General features: G+C 40.4%; 1 protein-coding gene across 3 annotated transcripts in view; it reads left to right on the top strand.

Annotated features, from left to right (window-relative positions):
- Nucleotides 1-25,740, top strand: part of akt3a (v-akt murine thymoma viral oncogene homolog 3a) — a 60,196-nt gene that overhangs the window by 15,712 nt on the left and 18,744 nt on the right. For all 3 annotated transcript variants that reach the window (XM_055029679.1, XM_055029680.1, XM_055029681.1), the window contains 6 exons: nucleotides 12,889-13,014; nucleotides 17,923-18,034; nucleotides 21,900-22,044; nucleotides 22,493-22,624; nucleotides 22,713-22,778; nucleotides 24,306-24,374. In XM_055029679.1, coding sequence (XP_054885654.1) covers nucleotides 12,889-13,014; nucleotides 17,923-18,034; nucleotides 21,900-22,044; nucleotides 22,493-22,624; nucleotides 22,713-22,778; nucleotides 24,306-24,374 — 650 coding nt within the window. The remainder of the gene's footprint in view (nucleotides 1-12,888; nucleotides 13,015-17,922; nucleotides 18,035-21,899; nucleotides 22,045-22,492; nucleotides 22,625-22,712; nucleotides 22,779-24,305; nucleotides 24,375-25,740) is intronic.

Genomic DNA, 25,740 nt, shown 5'->3' on the forward strand with positions numbered 1-25,740 from the left:
AAGGATATTGTGACAGTGGAGAGGATAAACTCCCTTTAACAACAAATGAGATTCTCAGTTTGAATAAGGCTCCCTGAGCTTAAACAAACATAAAATACGATTATTATTGCAAAAAAGAAATATGCAAATGTGTTTTAGCTCAACTGAAACATGACTATCTTACATATGCATCTTTGTGAGTGTGGTTGCAATCTCTGTGGTTTTCGTACATCAGTTATTCAGTTGGGTAAAGCCAGAGGTATGAGAGATCGAGCAGTGATGAAATGTTTTATCCTCTTTTCCTCCTCCATCTCTCGTTGCCAATTTGCAGTCATTAATTAGCTGTCCATGATAAAATTCCCCATTCCCACTCTGACACTGGTGTAGAGCAGCGGACGGTGGTGGTAATCATGTCAGCGAGGCTTGGCTCGGGGTTCTGAGGGGGCTAAATGGCCCCCATATGGTCCACTGGCTGGGGCCCACTTCTTAGCATGCTCTCATTAAACTGGTGCTTAATATACCAAGGTAAAGAGAACGACACGCATACACACACACACACACACACACGCTTGCATACAGTCAGTAAGAGACAAATCAAAGCATTTAACAGGGCACAAAGGGACATCAGCACAAGGAGTTGGTGTTTGTTTGTGTGTGCATGCGGGGTGTGTGTGCGTGTGTCCATGTTTTGGGGAGGCTGATGATATACGATTGTTGACTTGCCATCTGTCATAAGCGAAGAGTGTTGTGTGTGTGTGTGTGTGTTAAAAGACGAAAGACGAGACGGAAACGAAATAAAGAAACAGCGAGTGAGGTGCAGATGTCTCACAGCAGAGCAGGGGATTCATCAGCAGACTGCTGAATGGGAATGGGGTTTGTGGTTGGGAACAAGAGAAGAGAAGCTTACTTTTTATACGGGCTGCAGTTAAAATATCACTGGCATTTCTCTGGTCTCATTTAAGAGTTTAAACGCTTGTTGAACAGTAAATTTACAGGTTTGAAATGGCAACTTTTCAATAAGGGGATGGATTTTGATAAGGATTGTCTATTCGATTAAAAAAAAAAAAAAAATTGCTTTACTATAAAGAGCGTAGGTTACAGTGGGAATGTTACAAAAATCACACCGATAAAAAGGTATCAGCTTTATTATCACTGATATTTCTCCTGTCTATCTGTACAAACAGAAGTTTAGGAAATTCCAAATTTGACGTTTTATACTTCATGCGAGGACAGATGGGCCTGGGCTGGAGCAGGTGGAGAGTCCAGACAGGTAGCCAACCAGGACGGAGAGGCGAACAGAGAGCAGCAGTTAGTTAGGTGGAGAGCACTTACTGCTGGCCCTTCAGTCTAACACATGAATGAAACCTTAGAATGAAGCACGACTGGGCTGGTGTGTGTGTCAGCCACTATGGGCTGGGGGCGTGTGAGAGGGAGCGGGCAGAGCACTTGACAATACTTGGGGCATGGCACTTGATTGTTTGCTCTTTCCCCAATGGACTTGGCAATTGTGCTCAACGGTATGTGTGTGTGCGTGTGTTCGGTGTGAACATGTGCATTCGAAGGAGAAACATGCAGCTCCGGGCTTTTATGTTGCTCTTGGAAAAGTACGAAGGCTTCACAAAAGACCAGAGGGGGTCTTATGTTGTCCACACAGGCGCATGCATGCGCTCGCAAGACCAGCTGCTGCCCACAGCCCCAGCCCAGCGATTCTGAATTAATAATACAAGGCCACTCTGGAATAATGGTGACTTACACACACACACTCACACACAAGCACAAAGCTTTGCACCTGTTCACCACTGCTCAACTGGACAGGGTTGGGCTCCACAATACACACACACACACGCTCCATGTTGCTTGTCTGTTATAGGCGATAGTTGGACAGCTGTGTCTGTCGGCCTGTCCGCCTGACCTTCCCCTTCTTTTTCTGATGTCACTTCTTCTTATTGACTGATTTGTCCAGCTGCGCTCCTCCGCTTCTCTGATTGGACGGTTACGCATCCAATGAGGCAAAGACACAGAATGAGAATTTGAATATGAATGTCAGGATCTCAAAGAAATGTGTGCAAGTAATAATTGCTGAATGAAATGAAAAAAGACGGGACGGAGCATGACTTGACGAGCCTCAATTTTCTTTTCCTCAGCGTCATTTGTATGATATATGTGTGTGAACAGCATCGGCATCACACACACTTCGACTGGAAATAAACAAATATTTGGCGTCGAACCGCAAATCACAAATTCTTAAAAAAAAAAAAAAAAGGGTTGTAGCAGATGGCTTTGGTTGAAAGTGATTTCTCTTCAACAGGTCCCTTTATTTCACAAATGATGCAGTGTTTTTTTTTTAGCCAATAAATCTGTATAGGAAGCATTTTGCATAAATAAACTGCTTAATGTAGACATCAATGATATAAAATAATAATAAAAAAAAATCAATGGTGCCAACATGCAGAGCCCTCCAAAAGAGAGGGAAGAAAAAGAGGCAATAAACCAGCAATCAATGCAATTTGATTAGCCAGCTCATTGGCTGTGTGTGCCTTCCCTAATCGCATTGGATTCACTGCATTTTGAAGACAAGCGCCATGGCATTCCTAATGTTATCGCGTTTTAAAATGCAAGGGCTTTTTGTTCTGGTTCGCGCAGATTGTATTTTTACCTTCTTGATGTGCTAGAAGAAATCCAAGCAGATCAGTCTTTATGTTTTTTTTTCCTTCCGTGTTCACATTGCTGGTTGTGTGTGGGTGGCTTGATGGATGTGTGTATGTTAGGGATATAGACCTTCTGACTGAGCTGTGTTTTAATATAACCATAGAGGAAATCTGAGTTTGCCTGCTTGATAATATAATATTTTAAAAGCCTTTCGCTCTGTGCTGACAGTATGTTCTTTTTGACTCGTCCTTAAAAAAGATAAGTCTCGTATTTATTTTGGCATGTTTTCAGAATCTCTGAATGAGATGTGAGAGAACTGGCTGCAAAGAGCTGCCAAAGTTCTGAAACGTGTGAAGAGCAGCGATTGTTGTGAGCATGTAGTGCACAGAAGGTCACACGGGGCCAGGTGGGAGTCCTGGTGTCCTGTCTTTGTGCTTGTTCACTTGGCAGACAATGAAACGATGGAATAAACCATATCTGCTACATTTTAATAGCATTTTTTGACTTTCTGATTCAAATGGTGACGATGTGATTTATCATTCGAGATGCACCGATCAAAATTTAGTGACTAATTTCTGATCTCTTGTGTTTTCAGTTTCCCAGTTTTTTACTCTTTATCAGCTCATTGGTAATTATCTATTATCTATATACAGACCCATTCGATTAATTTGAATATTATTGAAAAATACATTTATTTTAGTAAGTACGTAATGTGTTTAACTGCTAAGTTAAACACATTACGTAGATTAATTGGACAAAGACTGCTTTTTCAACACGTTTATTTTCCTTAATCATAATGAGTTTCTAATAACATCTAATAAAAACACACTGTAATATTACATCCGACCTGTCAACAGGAACTACTTTGAAAAACAGAAACGTGGGCTTAATGAAATGCATGTTTAATACCGGCATAAAGGTAGTTATTTTCAAAAGGTACTTGTAATCTGACAAACGAGACTCATCCAGTTGTATATTTTAATTAATTGAATAAAACTGTAGTGTTTGCTGGAGAGCAGTTGCTGTAAAACAAGGTTTTCACTATTAATTTCTTGTAAACCCAAAATAAAAATAGCCGAGGTGGTAAACTGCGAGACAATGAAAATCTTCACCTTACGTCTGTCCAAAAGGGAGAAACTTTTCCAGTTCCCACATGTTCATCAACAGGTAAGGGTCAAACCCTCAGGGGAGGCGGAGCCACTTTGCTGCATTGTGTTCAGTCTTTTTGTCATCTTCAAATAGTTTCCCACCATCTCCTCCTACCGTCATCTTTGATTACCTCGTCATCGGCTTTGAGTCAAAGCCTCAAGCCATTACCTGAATCACACAATTACCAACAGTAAGAACCAATTTGACATTATATTTAATATGAAATGACAATCACATTTCAAAAAGTCAATTTTAAGAAAAACAAAAATACTGCCCAATGTATTTTTCTTTAGTTATACCAGGTCGAAAAGGGAGATTATGTGGTGAGAGTCATAAAGTCTGATGATAAGATTGGAGTAGCCTTGGCTAAGTGAACCTTCACCCACCCACAGGTTAGCTTGGTAACCAAAGCCTCCTATCTGGCGCAGGTGCCACTTAGCTGCAGCGCTCTACTGAGATGTTAATATGCTACTATCACAGCAAATCCTATGGTTTTTATAGGAAGCAACATATTCTTCACACAAATTGAGGTTTAAAATGTCTAAAGGCAGAAATGCCCACACCCACACAAACTCAGTCACCCAGGGAGAGCATTTTACATATCCACACTCTCTCTTTTTCTTTCTCTCTGTCAGACACGCACGCACGCACGCACACACACACACACACACACACACACACACACACATACGCACACACACACCAGTATGGTGAGGATTAGGATGAGAACCGTCTTGGCTGCACCATGTCTGTCACTCACTCTCAGGCTCTGTGTCAGCATCGCAGCAGTGGTGATCCAAGGAGCCACCACCATCTACTGGATTGTAGCGGTACTGCAGCAGAAAAGGAGTGAGGGAAAAAAAGTGTACATTAAAACGGGATGGGATTGTTATGTTATGGTATTGGTAATATAATCACAGTATTTAGTTTTGTTAGTTTCTATTATGTATCCAGTTTCTTAGATTTTTTTCCAAGTAACTGACATCTGACACATTTACAACGAACAGTAAGATAATATTTAAATGCAATTAGTGAGGAGACACTCCGCTGTTTTGTCTTAGGTAAATCTCAAGTGAAAATGAACAGGAGATTGTACAGTCAACTTCAGGTTACTTGGACCAGTGAGTCTCCATAGCGACATGGCATTGAGAAAAGTTGTGGTATGTGTGAGCAGCTCTTTTTGTACCAGCTGAGGGAGCAGAGGGGCACCATGGTAGCATGCAGGCACGCATCCATGCATGGGCTTGTGTGTGTTTGCATGCACCAAGCACAGACTAGCAGCAGACTCTGGCTGTGTGCAGCTGGCTGGGTAAAACCTCCTATTGCCCCCTTTGGCCCCCAAGGGAAAACCACTCTCCCATGGGTTTCCACTCAATCTGCCGTGCTGCCCAGTCTCGGCTCTCTAGAACCATCACGGCCTCAGCAGCTTACAGTAAGGCCAGTAAGGCCCATCTTTGTCATTCCTCAATTCCAGCACTCTATTCATCCCTACACTACTGTGGTGTCTGCACGCCAGCATGGAACCCTTAAACGCAGCGGCATCTCCGGCTTCAAAGTGAATGTGTTTCTTTGTATCCTGTCCTGTTATGTAAGAGCGAAAACACCCCTTAAGTTTTTAGAAGAGCATGCAGCTCTGCTTTTATAGTGTCAGGGATTGGGATTGTATTTAAAGCATTTACACAAACTCGCACACACATACACACAAACGAGCTCAAAATCCAGGCCCAGTGTGATAATGAGACTAATGCAGTTTAAGTGGATTGGCTTTGAAGAGGCCAGATTCGCCTTAAGATGTCTGAGCAGACTGGAGTTAAAACTGCTGGGGTTGGGGTCACGCACACGGCCGTGTCCTTGTAAACGTATCCATTCACTGTGGATCTGGAGAGAGGAGGATGGGTTTTTTTTCTCACTTATTGTTTCTTAATGTTTTTACGTTTTGGGAATCTGATTTCCTGCCCGGAATCATGAGCTTCTACCAACTCCTGTCCTCCATGGAGAAACTGTGGGACAGATGTCTTCCTCAAGCGTCTTACCGACACAATTCCTCACTTTCTTAACCTTTCAACCTCCCAGCTCCTGTGCTGCCCACAATTACCTCCCCTTCCATCACACCTTTGACACTATCGCTTCCTGTCTGATGTTCAACTGGTTCTGTGTCATTTACTGCTCCTTTCTGATTAAAAAATATACAAACATTTCCTAAAATTAAATTATGATAAGTTTTAAGAACTAAATAATGCCCAGATATGTAGTTGATTTGTACAAATTTATATTAGACATTGCTATTCTTAAGTTTCCCCAAGTACTTTGTCTGCAGTTTTAAGGTGTTTATTATGTATTTACATGACTTCAGTATGATTATAACCCTGTCATATCTCTTTGTACAGTTATATAAAAAGTAAGACTTCACCAGGCTTTGTAGGTAAATATATGCTAAGCAAGGGACTCAAAAACATATGTAAGCAGTGCGAAAAACAAATTGTCTGCACTTATTACAGTTTGTATTTTGCTATTTTTCCACACATGAATACTTCACAACAATGGAACTCAGTTAAGTTTGGTTTCATGTGTCCCCTAATCAAATGATGAATGAAATGCAGAATCTCTAGCCACCATCACTTTGTACAGTGAAGTTCATTTCATCCAGGGAGATCTCAAAATTGCCTCCACTGCCTTTTTGCACAGTTTCTGATAAAGCAAAGACAAATTTGGGTGAGTGATCTTTCTGGCTCCTACTTATTAGCTCCACATTACAGTAGAACTGTTTATATTCAAGAACAACTGATATAATTCAAGCCAACCTTTTGTTCTGAGCAGCATCAGGGCTACTTCTACCTCTAGAAGTTTGAAAACCATGGATCTGGTGAATGATTGTACAGTTTTTAAGTCCTTTGAAAGCAATTCCAACTCATCAGTGCTCCACTTCTGTGCTTGACAGCAAGTATGAGGTGAAGACTCTTAATCAGCAAAGAGGGGTGCTTTTTCTCAGTTGTCTATTTGGCCATTACCTTCGTCCTTGATATCTGGAGTGAAAAATTGTCCTCTTAGTTTTTTGCAGTGTACTTCTGCATTTTTGTCAGTTTTGTTAAACAAGAAAACATCTCCGTTTGTGATTGTCTGGCATTTGTTTTTAGTAAAACTAGTTAAATAGTTAAATGGTGTTAATTAAAATAGTGTATTAATGTGGATCTGTGTAGCTGTGTGTATGTGTGTGCAGTGTTGTTTCTTTGGATCGGGGCTGTCTATGCATTGGAACATGGCAGGAATTTCAGTCCACCCGTATCTCCGCCTCTGCCTGCCTCTGTACTCCACCACTAACCAGCTCTCCAGCTTCCAGAGCGCCAGTCACACAGCCCAGTCTATTGCACCATCTGCATATCAGCGCCTGCCTTGGCCAAAGCATTAAATTAAATCCCTGTTTGGGTTGATTAACAAATGGCTGGTGAGCTCACATAGTTACGGAGTTATTTATTTAAATGCCATTATGGCTTTTCCTTCTTTTGCCCACCATTTTTGTTTTTTAGCTAGAATACATCAAACTAGAAGAACAAAGGTGTGCCGGATGTCTTGAAGGACTTTGTGTAAGACTGAGCTGTGGGAGAAAGTGTAAAGTTTGCACAAGTTTGTGCCTCATTCCGATTGTCCTGGCTGACGTTCAGCACTGCCATGTGTACCTGTCTCCTTAATGCATTTCAATCTCGCAGTCTCCCCTCTGTCCCGATGTGAACAGCTAATGGGTCTGCTAATTGAGTGACAGTCAGCGAGCGCATTGTTCTAATTCCAATCAGAAACCTTGGAACAGACGCAGTCACAGCTGATTCATCTCTGCCTCTTACTGCTAAATCCACAAGCTGCAACTGGAAGATGTGCCAGCAAGATTTATTTCTCATAGAAATTCGAAATGACTTCTATAAAGCCTGGCTCTGTTTCTGCTGCTTAGTTTGTGCCTCTCAAACACAGACACGTAAAAGAGTTCACCTCTTTATTTCACTTGTTTAACAGCAGACGTGGACTAATCTCATGTTTTGGAGCACTTAAATCTCTCAACTAGCGTTGCAATGTCCAAACAATACATCTAGTAAAGAATGCCAACTAAATATAAAATGGAGCATTTAGAAAATACTGCTAAAGCCTCTGGGTCAGTTTACCTCTTTGGCAATGCCCTCATAATTTTTTCATAACCGATTCATAAACAAATGATTTCATACGCATGAACTTAACCCAATGCATAGTTATTGCCAAAATTCTTTATGCCCTGGCAGATTTAGTTTCCATGTTATTTTTTCAATTAACGCTTTGAGGCAACACAGCCAGAGTCCAGATCTGAATCTAATAGTCTATCGAAGAAAACTGAGAGATAAGGATGAGGGCAAGGAGACCATCCAACCTCAGTAATGTGGAGTTCAGAAATCAAAATGGTAGTAGAAACATGCAGAAAAGCTTCTCAGCGAAATGTACGTATTTTTGTTACAATGCGTGCATTAAAAAAAGTGCCAGTTTCTTTTTATGGGGCTAATTTTGAATTTAAGCATACTACAATGTAGCGGACAGATAAGCTTGAGGTTTACAGGTCAAAAGCTAGAGGTTAGTAAATCTAAATCTGCGATATGCAACACCGAGTACATTTCACACATCCTGATGTGTAAAATGTTCAACAGTCAAAACATCTTTAATTATTAGCTATGGGTCAAGTCTATCAATTTAATTGTAAAATTTTATTTAAAAAATGCCCTATCCTCCTTTAATATCTTGGTCATCTTTTCTCTGGTGTACCTGCATGCGTTGCCATGATAATTTCTACAAGATGACTGAGGAGCACTTTTTTGTGACTTCATAGCAAACATCCCATTACTATTCATTTCAGTTCTGATCCCAGTCTGGGCCTCTTAGCTCTTGTAAAATATGTGAAATGAAATGATGACTCTTCATCGAACCCAAATTGTCTTAACCCCATCAGCAATCTGCTGGTAAATATTACTAGTTGTTGTCTCATTATCCCCTTTTCTTACAGAAAACTGTGGTAAATATACTTGCTGTAGTACTAAACTTCTATAAACAATATCTGTTTTACATATTTGTTAAAACTGTCACTCTATCTCGACTGTATAACATGAAACAGATAATCTGCAAAAAAAAATAAAAAAAATTGAGCTCCTTCTACCATTAGTCCTACTGCTATTTGCAGAAATACACCACTCTGTCAGAAGCAACCATTCAGTGCCAGGTGGAGGGTCTTAGCATTGTCAGCCATACTTTTGTATAGGCTGCTTAGTGTGTTAATGGAAGATACTGTAACATACTGTTCCCTGTAACATACTGTTACAGGGAAACTGTTCATATGTAGTAATCGATGACCATGCCAACTAGCCTTAGCATTCACAGATAGGTAGCATGATCTGATGTAGTTGATGTGTAAGTCGTAGCTTAACAGAGCAAGGGGAGCATGTGAGTTGTGTGTATAGAAGCTTTATTGATACTGCTTAGACTCTCCTCTTGCCTCTGATTGGTTGTTTCTGACAACCAGTCAGCAGTGTGTTTCTGCAGATGGCTATAGGACCACAGTAAATAGGCGGAGGAACAAAAATCTTTTTCTCTGATTATCTGACTCATGTTTTACTGTCATAACATGGTGACAGTTTAAACAATTTAGTAGAAAGGATATTGTTTATAAAAGTTACCTATTCCAACTTTACCTTGACCCATGGCAGATGCCTACATGCCTGAACAATTTGGGTACAAAATGATTACAGAGGTCCAAAGTAGCAAAGCGTTGAAATGGCCAGTAGCCATCACTGAAGCAGATACTGGTTTTGAACCAGCTGAACAATTAGGACTTTAAAGATCTCTGCCCTTTTTCATCCTTCAGATAACCTACGCGGTTTGCTCCGTGCTCTGCAGTGTAGTATTTTCTAATTGGCCTGAAGGGAAAAGTAAAGTTGTGCAGAGAACTAAATGAAAGTGAAGTGAGGAGTCTGAGAGAGATGGTGTGGGAAGGAGACCGGCTGTTCTGTTTTCTCCAGCAGTCCAAACTAGAGACATGTGGCTCCCCAGACAAGCTGTCCAGAGTGGGAGAGCTTGCTGGACTCATTACAGGCAGGGCCAAGACGGGATAGCTTGACAGAACACCGTTGGATCATACGGAGAGTTGGAACGGTCGGAGCCGAATTGTTGTTAGCCCTCCTGCGTATGTACGCGCACTCGCCGCCGCGTTTGTTAGGAGCCACGTGCGCGCAGACAACTGTCCTTCCCCTCTCTCTCCGTCTGTGCCACCCCTGGCTGCCCCCTCCCCCGCCACCCTCAGTGGACACGCAGAAACACACACACACACGTACACATGCGTAGCATCTCGGCCTGGCCATAAGGATCGCTTAAATGTTTTCAGTTGTACTGGACAGCTGAGAGATGAAGCGGCCAACCACAGGCTTCCATTGGTTGGACACCTCATCCAGAATCTGACTCATAGAAATGACTGGACATGGACCAGCGAGCCAGTAGTCGCAGCCAGTTTATAATAGTTTTATCAGTTCAACTTTTTTTCCTCATCTTCATCCATTTTGACAGTCCATCCATCTTTCTGCAATCCAGTTTGGAGTCGAGGAAAGTTCCTCCTTTCCAAATGATAACTTCAGTCAGCATGATCTGTCTAATAACGGCGTGTCTTTTATTGATTTGTCATCGTTTGTGGCATGTTTTATTTCAGCTTACTCTCAGTTAACTTCTCTCTCTCTCTCTCTCTCTCTCTGTATGTGTGTGTGTGTGTTTTTTGTCTTGCCTCTTAGAATATTTTCTTCTCCCTCTTCCTTATGCCTGGCTCCAGCCCTCCCGTCCAACCCCTCTCACGGCACTCTGTTTATAAGTAGCAAGTGATCCAGAGAATATGCTTTGTTCCTGAAAGAACAGGAGAAGGAAACGAGAGAGCAGGAGAGAGTGGGTGTATTTGTGAAAAACAGAGAGAAGAGAGGAGAGGTGTGATTCTGTAGCCTTAGTGATACACTGGCACCCACCACTGTGTTTTTCCTTTTCTTTTTTCTTTCTTTTTTTTTGGTGTCTCTCTGTCCCTGTGTGGCGGTTCGTTCTAGTCTCCAACGCACCGTCGCACACATGCACATGCACACACACACACCAACATGCGCATCCTCACCAGCACCAGAGGTACCGGCGGGGCTGGCGCTCGCATGGTTCCTTCGGCGGAGCAGGTGTTTTCCTGCGACATGTTAACGAGCACGGCCTGCTGTCATTTTTGCTTTAAATGGATGTCACAAATAGAACACCGACACTCTGATTGTTCTCTTCTCCTGGAGAATGAACTGAAACAAGGTGATCAGACCGGGACACAACCCCCTTTAGTCTAATGCCCTAAAGAAAACCCAGTTCAGTTAGTTGCCTTTAAAAGTCACTAAATTGGTGTGTAATTTAATCTCAGCGTAAATAAAGCTGTTCTGTGAGGGCCTTAGAGGTCCTACGCTTAACAAGACGTCACTTTGCAGCAGTCACACTTGGTGGCAGCTGCATCAGTATCATGCTGTCGTTATAGGGAAGAGCTGAATGGCGAATGGAGTAAAACATAGAGCTAGTCTGATAAAAGGTTTACCTTTCAGCATAGACACAATGCTAAACATTCAGTCGGAACTACAGAAAAATCCTTTCTGAGCTAGAAAGGCCTAGACAAAATCAAAACTTAAATCCAACTGAGTTTTTGTTTTTTGAACTAACTCTTCCCAAACTACAGCTATTTTGCTAAAAACAGTGGGCTAAAATTTTTAGCATCTAAATGTGCAAAGCTGGTACATAAATACACCCAGAAATAGGCCTGGATGTTAAACTGTCCCAGTAATTATTGCACTGAAACATAACATTATTGTTTGAGACCATATTCAAGTAATATATGAATAATGGCATAATAATATAAGGTTAATAAACTCTAAGAATATGTAGCACTGGAGCTGGAAGATATTTTAAACATCCACAGTAGAACACAACCAAAAAACAATAAATTAGACCTCACACAATCGAAACCATGAATAAAATGGATTATGAGGTCTCTGTAAACAAAATATGTATTCATAGGGTGTTGAATACAAATGCACCCAACACTTTTTAGACTCTTACTTACAAAAATGTTAAAAATTATGTGTGATTTTTCTTCTACTTAACAATTATGCACTATTTTGTGTTGGTCTCTCAATCAGGATCCCAATAAAATGAAACCAATTGTGTGATTGTAACCTGACAAAAATCAAAAACCTGTTGCTGGGTGTGAATACGTCTGTGCTAACCTATTCTGTGCACAGAATAACTTCTTTTTGTTCTCATTGTTCTCAAAAAAACCCTGTGTGAATCCACATCTCTGCGCAGTTTAACCCATATGTGGCTCCATGTTCCCCGTGTGGCGTGGTGTTTGACTCTCGTGTAATCCTCTTGTGAGTCGGCTAAAAAGGCCGCGGTCACTCACCGATGCCAACGCGCAGTCGGATAATACTTTTGTCGGCAGATGCGCAGCAGATGTTCGTCGTTCCCGCTGACGTCTAAGAAGAATAACTCCTCCATGTGTAATCCTGTTTGGTCTCATGTCACATCATCTCATCCTGTGTCGCTGCAGCTGACCAGTGGTGTGTGTGTATTAGTGTGTGTGGTGGAAGGGTCATCACCTCAACACCTGCCCATGTATCAGCCAGATGATGTTTCTGGCATGGTTACGTTGAGTGTTGCGCTGGTAAACATGTTTTTTCCCTTTTTATTTATTTTTTTCCATTTTTTACACGATAATCCGATCTGAATCTGGCAGGCGTTGTGGGAGCTGTAGAGATTCTGTGTCTGTGTGTGTGTGTGTATTTGTGTGTATAAATACTACAGTGTGTAAAAGTGTGTGTCATATAATGAGAACAGATGACAGTTGAGCGGCCCTTAACCGTCCAGGGAATAAAGTCAATATTTAAATCATCCGGATCATTATTTTTATTGTTAATCCGACTTTCCGTACATTATACTGATTAACTGTCACAACCCTGAGAAACATCACAATCCCTGATGATCTTCTATCCACAGCGTTTGCACCAAGTATCAAAATGTATGCTTATATTTCCCTCTCTGTGTGTTTGTGTCTCTGTCTAGGTGAATACATAAAGAACTGGCGGCCACGTTACTTCCTGCTGAAGACAGACGGCTCCTTCATCGGCTACAAAGAGAAACCTCAGGATGCAGACCTCCCTTATCCTCTAAATAACTTTTCAGTAGCAAGTATGTTACAGTGACATTTACACACTGCCACAGATTCTTTACTCTTGTTCTATCGGCAGCTTAGAATTAAGCTATTGAAATTTGATTCCCAATTTTGGAAACTTTGCCCAGTCAATTCCCGATTTAGACTCAATATAACATCTAGTTAGTGCATTTAAAGTTCAGTTTTTTTTCCCTTCCTGTGCTCTGTTGTCATTAAGTTTAAGAGACATGAGCCATTTTAAACATTTTACACTAGCAATTAGCGTGGGTTAGCATCAGTAAAGCTCAGTCTTTCTGTGTATTCTGTAGAGTTTGCAGCCATTCAAATTTTTGAAAAGATGGTTGATCAAGCTGAAAATATGCAGTGTTGCCATCTGAGTTTTCTGTACATATGAACTAAAAAACTTTGAAATGAGTGAAATTAATCAGAGTATGTGAGCCAACTAAACTTTCAATGCTCACTTATAAAATCAGAAAGGATTAATTATATACCATCTGTCTTAAAGGCATTGCCAGCACATGAATCTATTCCTTTTGTGCTGCTTTGGAGAATATAGACTATAGTTTAAATGTATGTTTCCATTGCATGAAGTTTACCTTGACTTGCAGTAATAATGACATCACAACCTGCTAATCAACCTGTTAAGTTTAGAGCAGAATTGGTGTAGCTGGTTTAGAAACTGTACCAGATTTCTATATCTCAAGGAAATTATAGCCCATATTTTACTGAACTGTTGCCATGTATCTTCATCTAGTTCCATCAAACAGAGCCTCGGTGTAATATTACATCCATCAATGCAGTCATTATCTCTGTTATCCATCTTCGCAGCGTGGTGTGTTACAGAATCCACTACATCCTCTAATTGGCTGTTCGCTGTGTGTCAACACCTGGTTTGCAGACTCCAGGACATTGTTGACATGTTTAATTTTCCAATTATTATCTTAATGCATAATGCATAATTTCCAGCATCACCTCCTTTTGTTACAGTAAATATTTTTCCATTTGGTATTGGATATTGGAGGTTTGTTTGTCTTTATAATTAAAGTTTTTGCATTTGCAAAAAATGGATTTGTCAACATTTGTAGTTGAGATTTAATTCTGTGCAGTTTGAAAACATCTGATGCAAAGCAGAAATGTCTGTATGAAAGGTTTGCTGTTCACCACATGTGCTTCTTGAGTCTGTACCCCCCAGAGAGATTGGACACTGACTAATGAAACTGGCCAATCAGGATGGAGACAAAGGTTATTGTGAACTATGAAGCCATTTGTCTCATTCTCTTTTTGTACAAAGAAGTCTGATCAACTAATAATCAATGGTCAATACACTTATTTCAGTGTTTCTACAATACTTTTGCTAATGAAAGTGTTGGATTATGAAATCTTGGTTTGGGGAATTGTTCTATACCGATGATTTACATCTAGTGAAACTTATGTACTTTAATAATGGAGATATCTTTATTTCCTGGAGGCTGTGAACACAATCTCTCCTCCTATTGGCTGGGCAGAGGTAGGCATATACCAATTTGTCATGAACAATTTATTTTAAGAATTTAAATTTATTGTCACAAAAAAAAAACCCCAAAACAAAACAAAACTGACCATAGGATCAAAAATGTCATTTTTGTTCCACAAGAGTATCAATAAATATGAGTTTAGAAATACAAACCACACCTTTCTTTAAGTTACATCCCAAAGAAGCATAATTAGGATGAAAATGTTTTATAAGAGTAATATTTTTTTAGTGTTATGAATGCCTTGCAATGCTGTCACTGTCCTTCAAAACTATTTAATGCCTAAAAATAAGTAATACATCGTTTTTTAACCAATATCTAAATTATCATAATAGTACCATAAAATATTACGATAGAATATTGAAGTCCATAACGCCCATTCCTAGTTGGAGGTCTAATAATTCTGCAAACTTCACACAATTTAATCAAAAATGAAGATGTTTTGCAAACCCAAAATACACTAATTTAAACGTTAAACCAAAAACAAAAATGTTGCATTAGTTCTGCAAATGTTAATTCTTCAGATTTTGGTTTTCAAACATTATAAAGCTGCGTTTATAAATAAGCTTGAAACAAAATTCGAAAAGCTGGTCAAACGAAGCAGATGCTAAAATATTTTCAGCTTAAAATCCTTCCCAGGTTTTCATTCGCAGAGATTACATTTTAGTTATTGTATATTTTTTAAATATGCCACTTATCACCCAACATTCATCTCCTGATACTTAAATAAATGCTTATCATTTAGCAGTTTAATCTGTGACATGATTATGTTTTTTCCGTTTTGTGAACGTAATCAGACATCCACTAAGCTGATGCAGATGTCATTTTCTATGTATAATGTAATTCAGCTTGGGTCCTTTAGGTATGAAAAAACACACACATGCACACACACACACACACACACACACACAAAAACGCTCTCAATTACTGTCTTTAAATTAATCAAAATGAAACCAAAACAGGCTTAGTCCGATGAAATCAGATGGCTTCGGGAAAGCTCCGTGTGATTAATCTGCGGAGTTGAGTCGAGAATGATACAGAAAAGCCGGCTGCTTGAGTGCCAAAACAGAAAACACGATAAATGACGGATTACAAACTGATACCTCAGAGAAAGCGAGAAAGAAAAGGTACGCCGAAGGAGGAGGGAAGGACGCGACTCTGAAAAGGAGGACAAGTATGGAGAATGAGGGATGGGCGAGGATCAGAGGTGGCAGTGGAGGGAAAAAGAGAGGAAGAGTAAATCTTGGAGGAGTGAGGATGGAGATGGAGGAATGAAAGGAGAGGCCTTTTATGGATGAGGTGTGTTGGAGAGGGAAGGAGGAGTGCTGAACAGACAGGGAGGAGGAGGTGAACACCGGGTTGGAGATGGAGGGAAGAAGAGGGGAAAAAAAGAGGAAAAAGAGTTTGCGCGGAGGACAAGCCAGGCCATACATCCGGCCCCGGCTGCTTGGCACAGCACCGGCTCCGCCACATCTGTTGCCCAAAGCTGGGAAGCCAGGTGGCGTGTGTGTTCCCTGTGTGTATTTGTTTACTTGTGTGCAGACGTGTGTGTCTATGCGCGGTCGTGTGTGCGAACAACAGAAGTGGTCAGATGGAACAGAGATGGTACAGGCCTGTTCCCTGCAGAGGGACTCATACATACAAGCTTGACACACACGCGCGCACACACCCACCCGCTAAACTGCTACACAGACCTCACTGTCGCCTGCTGTGGCAAACAACCCAATTTCAGCTAACATTCAAAGTTCATTTTACGTAGAGTTGCCTGTGTGTGTCCATGTGAGGACATTAGGTTTTGTTTTGGCACCGACAATAGTGTGACCTTGTTTACTGGCAGCTCAGCAGGCCCTGTTCACGAGTCAGGTAGCAACCGCTTTGTTTGACTTTACATTGAGGCGCCGCTGCGTGGATGACCTGGGTGGTTTTGCCATTAACCTTCCTGTCTATATTAAGACTGAGGCTTGCTGAGCTGGGCCATGCTTAAAACACAGGCCTCCTTCGTGGTCTGGGAAACGTCTGAAATTTGATCGATCAGATTGTCAGGTCTGGGCAAAAATGGGAAAACGAAAGCAGGAATAAGTATTTGTATTGTAACTTTCCTTCTTCATCAACTTCCTATCTTCCTTTCTTGTTTTTTTATTCTTCAGTTTTATCTTGTCTTAACTTCCTCATCTACTTTTATTCCACATTTCTTTCCTTCCTGTTGCTCTTCATTCCTCAATCTCTTGTGTCAATCTCTCTTCCTTCCTCTTTTCTAATTCTTTCTCCCCTACTTTTGCCAATCATTACTATTGTCCTTCCTGCTTTTAGTGTTATGCTTGTCTTTCTCTTTCAATCAGTCATTTTCTCCTTCCTTCTTTCGTATCTTGTGTCTTACATTCCTCGCCGTCTTTCTTGAATCTTTCAAGTTTCATATGTAAAGCACACTCTCGACAGTGTATGTTTTTCTTAAAGTGCTGAACAAAAACAGGAGAAGAACTGGGAACTCTTGACGTTTTCAGTCTGCAAATGCCTTCAAAGGAAAAAATAAATAAAAGACAAGGGGGAAAAAGTATATACAAATCCTGTAAATAAAGTGATGGAAGATGTGATGGACAGACAGGCGAGATAAAGGAAGCAGAGGCTCTGATCGGACGGACAGAAAGTCAAAATGGAGAGCAGAGGAGAGGGGAAACGAGGCGAGGAAATGAAGGCTGAGCCGTGTAGAACAAGCGGGGCAGATGAGAGGACAGAAGACGGATCGTAATGCTGTTTTACACCACTTCATGTCCTTCATAAGCACAGAGACTGCTGAGGGGACAATGAAGATGCATTCCTTCCCACAGCGAGCTCACAGCCCCATCTGGCTCTGTATGCCGACGTTTCTGTGTTTGTGTACCGTATTATGCTTCTGTGTAATAACGGCCTACTGGGCTGCCTGTTCTCATAGAAATGTGTCTCATCGGAGAGCCGCCAGATGCGTGTGCGACGCAACACATAAGATCCTTTGGCACAAGAAAGCAGCTTTTTTTAAGTTATCGGCTTTCGGAGTGATTTCCTATTTTTACACCAACAAATTAAAACACGAACTGTGTTCTCTTCATGACAACTTGTTGTTTCAGCGTAAGACTCCCAGTGAGTTTCCAGCTATATAGAGGCTGCAGGCAACATTAAAGCACTTTAAAAGTTATCATGCAGGGCTGACTGGAAAAAGGTATATTTATTTTGCATAAGAAATAAAAACCGAAATACATAAAAAAAAAAATAACTAACTTGACAATTTTAAGTCTACAATAATTGTTCAGAAAAGGTTTTATTTCTTTCAATTGTCTTCTTGAGATTTGAACGTATAAATTTTGCTTTGCTCTCTTCATTGTGTGTTTTGAGGATAAAATTCTTTCTCCAAACAATTCACCACTTCGGTTTTTATTCCAGAATGTCAGCTGATGAAGACAGAGAGGCCGAAGCCAAACACCTTCATCATCCGCTGCCTTCAGTGGACCACTGTCATTGAAAGGACCTTCCATGTGGATTCGCCTGATGAACGGTTGGTTCCTTAAAAGATTAAATCCTGAAATATCATAGTATATGCCTGCTCAGCCTCACTTTTAGCTGTGTTTTCTCAAAAAACACCAGTGTTGTTTTGACACTGATGAGGCTCCTACGGTCTAGCAGCAATTAGCAAACACCTAGTGTGACTTCGAGTGTGCAGGTCACTTCTGAGTGCATCGCTCCTAAGAATGTAAACGGCATAATGTGCAGAAGACGGAGCGTCAGAAAGAGCAGGAGCTTCTTAAAGAGACAGAGACCCAACTTCAAGGGGCCAAACTGTGAAGTCAGATTTTCTTTGTCATGTTAGATATATATTGCATTTTGAAGGTAATGTAGTTACTTGATTATACTATAAAATGATATTATGTGTCTGTTTACATCTCAGGGCTGAAGTTTGGTAGCTTCACTAAAATGTATCTGCTAGAACATGTGCGGACCCATGTTCCAGCAGGTACATGTTTCCTGCTAGAACATGTTTTTTGAAAAGTTTGAGAAAGCCACTTTGAAGTTGAGCAGATTGAGTTCACAGGATTGCGATTTAATTAAACAAAAAGTAGAAAAGCAGCAAACAGTTCTTAACACAGATTGGTAAAAATAATTATGAAAAAAAAGCACTCTTAAAAATGAATATTTCTTTGGATAAACCATAGAACAAATATCGGGTGCAATATATTCAGCAGCATTAATAGGAGCAGAGGTATGTATATGAAGGGCTTCACTGTAGAGAGTTTGTGCTTTGTTGGTGTCTGAGAGAGACTGAGTGGAGAGGAGACCTTTCAAGTGGTGTTGGCATAAATTCTCCAGCTGCTCAGTTCCTTTCTGAGGAGCTGAGGTGTTTATCTCCAGAAAATGAACAGCTTTGCCCAGAAGACCACAGATGCTTCTGTGCACGCTTTGAGGTTGCGTGTATGTATATAAGTGTATGTGTGCGTGTGTGTGTTGCAGCTGTCCGTCCAAGTTTCTCCTCGTTATATGTGTTTTGTTGAAGTTTTGCCTCCGCATCATCAAATGGAGCTTTCAGAGTTAAAATAAATCGCATAACTTCCTATTAATTAGCTTATAAAGCGCACGTCTCTGGCAGCGAACACAGCTCCAGATGTGTTTGTGTTTTGCTGTCGACTCAGAGTGTTTGCACATATTTAGCACCAGTGAAGCAATAAAACTCAAAGCTTCTTGAAAAGAAGAAAAGAGTGTGTATTGTGCCACAACTGGGGGTGTGTGTGCGCGTGTGTTACTGTATGGGGCTGTTACTGTACCAGTGCTGGCAGGCCTCCAGCTACTACAGCCCCAGCCGTGCGGGGAGAGGGTGGCACGTGTTGGCGCGATGCCCGACTGTAGGCAGGCCCATTATCTCTCATTAGCAAAAGGGGAAAAAAAATGAGGAAAAGAGGCTCATTATACAAAAAAAAAAAAAACTAACCGAGAAAGAGCATTTATCTGCTGCCTGACCTTGAGAGAGTTCCCATTGCTTTTCACATATCCCGTTCGCGCAAGTACACACACACACACACATCATCACTCGTGTCACAAATTAACGCTCCGCTGTCGGGGATGGAGCATAACTTGAGTTTGCCCTTGTTTTTGAAGTGTCTAGGATACGCTTCGGAGTCTTTGCAGAAGAAAGGAATATAGATCTTAAAGCCACTGCGCTGCGTTTAGGTTTAGGCTACCAATCCTGTAGATACCTCAAAGGAACATATGGGTGCTTAACACAACACAAAAAGAAACAGAGGTGATCCCCGATGAGTCAGGCATGTTTCATTGATATTTTTCTCATCGGGACTTCAGTGCAGGTACATGTATTTGAAAATGTTCAGCGTCGCTCCTGCAGAGACCCAAGGATTTAGAAATGCTAGTATATGTGAACATCAGGGCTGGACGTGAAATCTTCAGAGCTAACAATGCATGAAGAACTTTGTACTCGGTTAATAAATTGGTACAAACTCATCAATGAAACTATCGTCTGCAAAGTTTAATTGTCCTGAATCCAACAATTGAAAAAACGCACAGAAAAACACTAAAGATCAAAATGCTAACCTCAATATTGACCTTCATCAACTCAGTAAAAACATAGTACATGATCGATGTTCCTGCTTTTAAAAACTGTTGACTTATTGTTTGTATTTAGTACGTTTAGTCAGTATGAATATAGTTTTATTGATTTATTTCTGTTTTCTGCTGTATGACATTTTGACGTTTTCTGAAAAGATCATTGTTAAAATTTGTTCTCAGTCAAATTGAATTGAAAAATAAAGGTAAAATTAGTCAATCTAATGACTAAATGCATTGACAAGTATTGTTCCTACAGTGTGAGGAAAAACACTTCTTCATTATTAGGACTGAATCGATTCATTGGATTAATCGAGATGAATAGATTATTTGAATAATAGGCAACTAATTTAGTAATAAATTAATAGTTAACTGGAGTAAATAGACTGAAAAATTAGTAATTTCTGAAATGGCAACCTACTCAGAGTGGTAATTAATCCAAAGTTGTACAAAAAATAAATAAATTTTCCATTTCAGACCCCCACATCAATCCACCTTTCTCTGTAAATTTGCTTTACCTAACACGCCTCAAGCAGCCTAGTTTTAGCTTCGCCTGATTCAAACACTGTAAAAACTAAACAAAAGACTTTTATTAAGCCCTTTTTGCTTTCACTTATTCGATTAAGTGAAAGAATAGTCACCAGATCAGCCCTAAAATGTTTACTTTATTAATTTATTAAGGACTTGCTTTTTAACATTTTTTTGTGTGCAAATTTTTTATTTATTTCTGATATTGTATAAAATAAGCCTTTTTGGTACAATGGAAAATCTCCAGAAAGTGCCAATTAAAAAATAAATTTGATTAATCTATCAATAGTCAGAATAATCAGTTACTACATTAATTGTTAGTTGTTGCCCTGAAGTATGTAAACATAAAGGACATCACTTATTACAATCTTATGATCCATAACAACTATTATTTCCATGTACTTAGACTTAACCACCGACTAAGTTCAGTCGCAGGACTTCGGAGCAGAAAGCTCCAAGTTTTTGCTATTTCTCTCAGGCGTCCATCGTTTGAATTTCTCCTCTCCTCTGCGGCGTATCAGAGCGGAGCGAAGCACTGCCCTGTGTATGATCCATGACATTCATCATTGTTAAAAACCCTGTAATGTGTCCACACATCCTGTTGCACGGCTGGCCTTCTGTTGCAGACTCTCATCGACACACACATGCACTTGCACACACACGCAGACGCGCAAACTCACTCGCTTCCTCCCAACAGATGTTGAACAGCACTGCTAATGGAAAGTCAATGGGGAGGAACGATGTTAGCAAACAACAATGCATTGTTCCCTCTGATGGATTGGGGTGTGTTGGAGCACACCCGCTCACACACACACACGCACACACACACACACACACACACACACCACACACACACACCACACACACACACACACACACACACACACACACACACGCCCACACACACACACACACACACACACACACACACACACACACACACACACACACAAGCACGCAGACAGGCATTAGTTCTGCTCTTTGATCATTGCTCATCTGGTTGATTCTCTAGCTGACCGTGTTTTCTTCTCTGTTGAACAAATAGGTGTTTATGTTAATTAAAAACACTTCAGGAACCTGAGAGACCCGGTTTGGGAAATGCATCAGTCGCCCAACTTAAGAATGGGGTGAGAATGGTTTGACCTGTCAGGTTTTTGGGCTTGTTTGGGCCTGCGCTGCTATCAGTTTAACATACAAACCATTTAAGTGCAGAACGTTACGTTGAAAACAAGCAAGAAGCTTCATCGAAGCTGAAAGAAATGAATAACTGTCTCCATCACCAGAGATGAGTGGACAGAGGCCATCCAGATGGTGGCAGACAAGCTGCAGAGACAAGAGGAGGAGAGGATCCAGTGCAGCCCCACCTCCAACATTGACAACATGGTGGAGGAGGAAATGGACATCTCCACTACACACCACAAACGCAAGGTGCTGCACACAGTCCTGATGCAAGTCATCATATAAACTAGAGAAATGAGGGAGTTTTATGTTGTTTTTTTTAATCTATTCTTCTTATTTTCTTCTGTTTTTATCAAACTTCTAATGTAACCTCAAAACGTTAGTGACTGTGAGGAAAAGCAGACGTTGTTAATGACAATTAAATGATTTATTGTTTTGGAAGAAGTTTTGAACTCATTTAAAAACATCTTCCTATAAAAGTCAGCAAGCCTTCTCTAACATGACGCGTTACTGAAAACTGACACACAAAAAAAGCTGGATTCACAGGCATTTATTTAACAATTCAGTAAAACAAAAATATTTCACTCTTTTGCTCTTTACTATCTCTGGGTATATTAAATGTCTCTGACTTTAGCAGAGTTCTCAACAAGCCTACAGCGTCTTACTTTGACAGCGACTCTTCTTTGTTTCACAACAGACAATGAGTGACTTTGACTACCTGAAGCTGCTGGGGAAGGGAACGTTTGGTAAAGTCATCCTTGTCCGGGAAAAGGCCAGCGGGAAGTATTACGCCATGAAAATCCTTAAAAAAGAAGTCATCATAGCCAAGGTTTGTCAAATGCATTTGTGTAAACAATATTTTGATGCATTTCCACGTCGTACACTGAAAATGGTTTCATTCCGTGTTGTGTGTACAGGATGAAGTTGCTCACACACTCACAGAGAGCAGAGTACTGAAAAACACCAGGCATCCTTTTCTCACCGTAAGTATCTCGACAGAATCTGTAGCATCAAAGCACAGATGAATATTTTATGGCGAATTTAAATTTGTTAATGTTTTGGTGTGCCATTACCAATTCTAGAATATTAGAGGATAAAAGAACAGAGTTTAAATCATTATTACAATATTATTGTCTGTCGTTCCTGCTGCGACCAGACATTACGTATTTATGTTAAGAGCTGCTTTGTGAGAGAGCAGTCGCTGTAAAACAGGGTTTTACTATTATTTAAAACAACTACAAAATAATTAGCATTCCCTTGTTAAACTTCCTTTGTTATTTTATATTTGTAAGTAGTGCAGGTTGTGGTGTTAGCATGCCAGGTCAGAATCTGCAAGGTGAAAGTTCTACCTAGTGGACCACTATGACAGACATTTGAAAGCTCAAAATAACAAAGCACAGCAAGTTAGATGCAACACATTCAGCCTTCCTGTTATGTACTGCATGTACGGCTTCTTTCACCCTCTTGCAGTTTACTGAGTGAACAGTAAACATGTTCTAGAAATACAATTTCCTTTCAAATAGCTTTTGCCTAATGTTTAACAACATACTGATGCTGCAAGTGGCTTCCTCTGAGTCTTCTCAGTAACTGTATCAACACCGAAGAGTGTTGCTACCAGCAAAACCAGGTATGGTGTGTTATCTGAATTAAATTTAGAAGTTTTCCCGCCAACTGGCCGCTAGTAAGGGCTGAAAGTCATTCAGTTTCTCCAATATGTGCTCATTTATCATCAGCATATCTGACCTTTCTGTAGATGGAGCTCCGCCATCAGTCATTTGGACTTAATTGATTTCGGTTGTTGGCTTTTTCTTTTCCTCTCTCACCCCGTCTTTTAACGTACACAAGCACGCGGATGCGCATGTCCATCAAGGGAGCAATTATAGTTCATATCTGCGTTCACCCCCGTCACACCTGCAGCCACAAAGAGACGGCGACCAACTGTTCTTTTTGCTCAGCAGCCTTTTCCCCTCAAAAGAAAACACGTGCACACATCTAATCCACACACTCACTCACACACGCACACATATACTCAAACGGTACTTTCTTTGAACAATTGCACAGAGGCATAAACAGTTGGAAGCTAAGTATGATGATGTTTTGTTGTGCCTGCTGTCTTGGCTACAGTGGGACTGGAGTTTCACCTGCGCTCACAATTGTTCTCTCACTTCGCTGTTTACTTTAGGGTGAGAGGATGTGGAGAGAAAGACATGTTGAACAGGCAAAATGAAAATATAGGTTTGATTGTACTCTGTTTATTGATCTGTAACAGGTAGAATTTGTGGCATTACAGGAACACAAGAGAAATCTGGATGTTACTATATTGTCCAAATTTCCCAAAGAATGATCAGCTTCTCTATGTATTCTTAGAAAAATGAGAGTCTCAGTAAATGCAGGTCTGTACGTTGGGCTTGCCCACTGAATGCAGCAGTGTTTGTAACACACACACATAAATGCACTTTGTTTGTTTCATTGGAAATGTGTGTGTATATGTGTTTTATTTTTTGTTTCAGTCGCTGAAGTATTCATTCCAGACTAAAGACCGTCTCTGTTTTGTCATGGAGTACGTGAATGGAGGGGAGGTAGGTCTCATACAAACACATTCGTGGTTAGCCGACTTTATGTTGCTGCTTTAAACAGCCAGTTGAACCACAACTACACCACAGCAACTGTCAGCAATTAGCGCTCCGCTCGCTCTACAGTCAACTGACTCCACACTATGATGAAGCCAGGGATAGCTCTCAAGTGTCTTATAAAAATGTTTTTTTTTTAAGGAGAGGAATAAAGCAGTTGAAGTTAGTTTTAGTACACTCAGGATGATGCATATATTTGAGAAACCACGCTTCAAATGACAATAAAAATGACTGAGCTAAATCTAAATTCTTTAATTTCCTCATTGCTGGAGTTTTTTTTTTTAACATTTTCAATAACAAATGTGTATAAATCAGCCATGTTACAACCACTGACCGCCTTTTATTGTAGTGAAAATGAAGAAAACAATAATAAATCCTGAGATTGATGTCAGGTACAGATTAAAGGGCAAAATGGCCCTAAATTTTGGTGTATTTGTTCAGATTTTATGTGATACTTACACTAACATAAAGTACTTTATTAACAAAGTTTGGAAGTTTGTGTAGCAAAGTGGAAAAATTGTGTATTGTTCACATTTCTTTGGACAAAAACATCTGAAAAGTGTGGCATGCATTTATTGTCTTTCCCCTGTCATCAAGTATCCTATCATTTATTTTCATTTTTTGTATGTAACAAGGACAAATACACTCAACATTGTTCTTTAAAAGAAGTAGATGCTACAGCAATTAGCTATTGCTACCCCCCAAAAAACTCAGTAATTCAGCATACAAGAGTGGGCCAAAATTTCTCCTCCAATCTCCACAAATGCTGAATGGCACTTCTTGCATCCAAAGATGGCAAGGCAAGTTATTAGACCAGTTGTTGTAATAAAATCATAATTGGAAAACTGTTTTTTATATTTACTCAGATAATCTGAGTAAACTAAAAATGTCCTTTATGACTGGACACATTTTAAGTGTTACACAAAAAGCAAAAACAGAAGAAATCTTGGAGTAATACTCCTTTAAGGCACTGCACATACAGCTGGCCACTGGAGAATCGCTGAACTTTTTTCGTCAGGAACAATATAAATCTGCAGCAGTGCAGCAAAAGAAAGTACGAACTCTCTAGAAGGGGCTGAAGTTTCTTTGTTGGATTCTTCCTCGCAGTTCTTTGCCAACCAACTGGCCTCTGTCTTGCCTTCTCATCTTTCTTTTCTCTCCCATTCCTCTGCTCCTCGTGCCTATTTACAAACACACCTAAGGGGCAGACAGGTAGCCCGAATGACAGTCAAAGAGGAAATGAGTTTGGATTCCCTCACTTTTCCATTTCTCAAATTTTTAATCGGGCCGTTTTTGCAATCTTGGTTCATTCCCT

Source organism: Poeciliopsis prolifica, unplaced genomic scaffold (genome assembly GCF_027474105.1).
Source record: "Poeciliopsis prolifica strain line A6 unplaced genomic scaffold, Auburn_PproV2 SCAFFOLD005, whole genome shotgun sequence".
Lineage (NCBI taxonomy): Eukaryota > Metazoa > Chordata > Actinopteri > Cyprinodontiformes > Poeciliidae > Poeciliopsis > Poeciliopsis prolifica.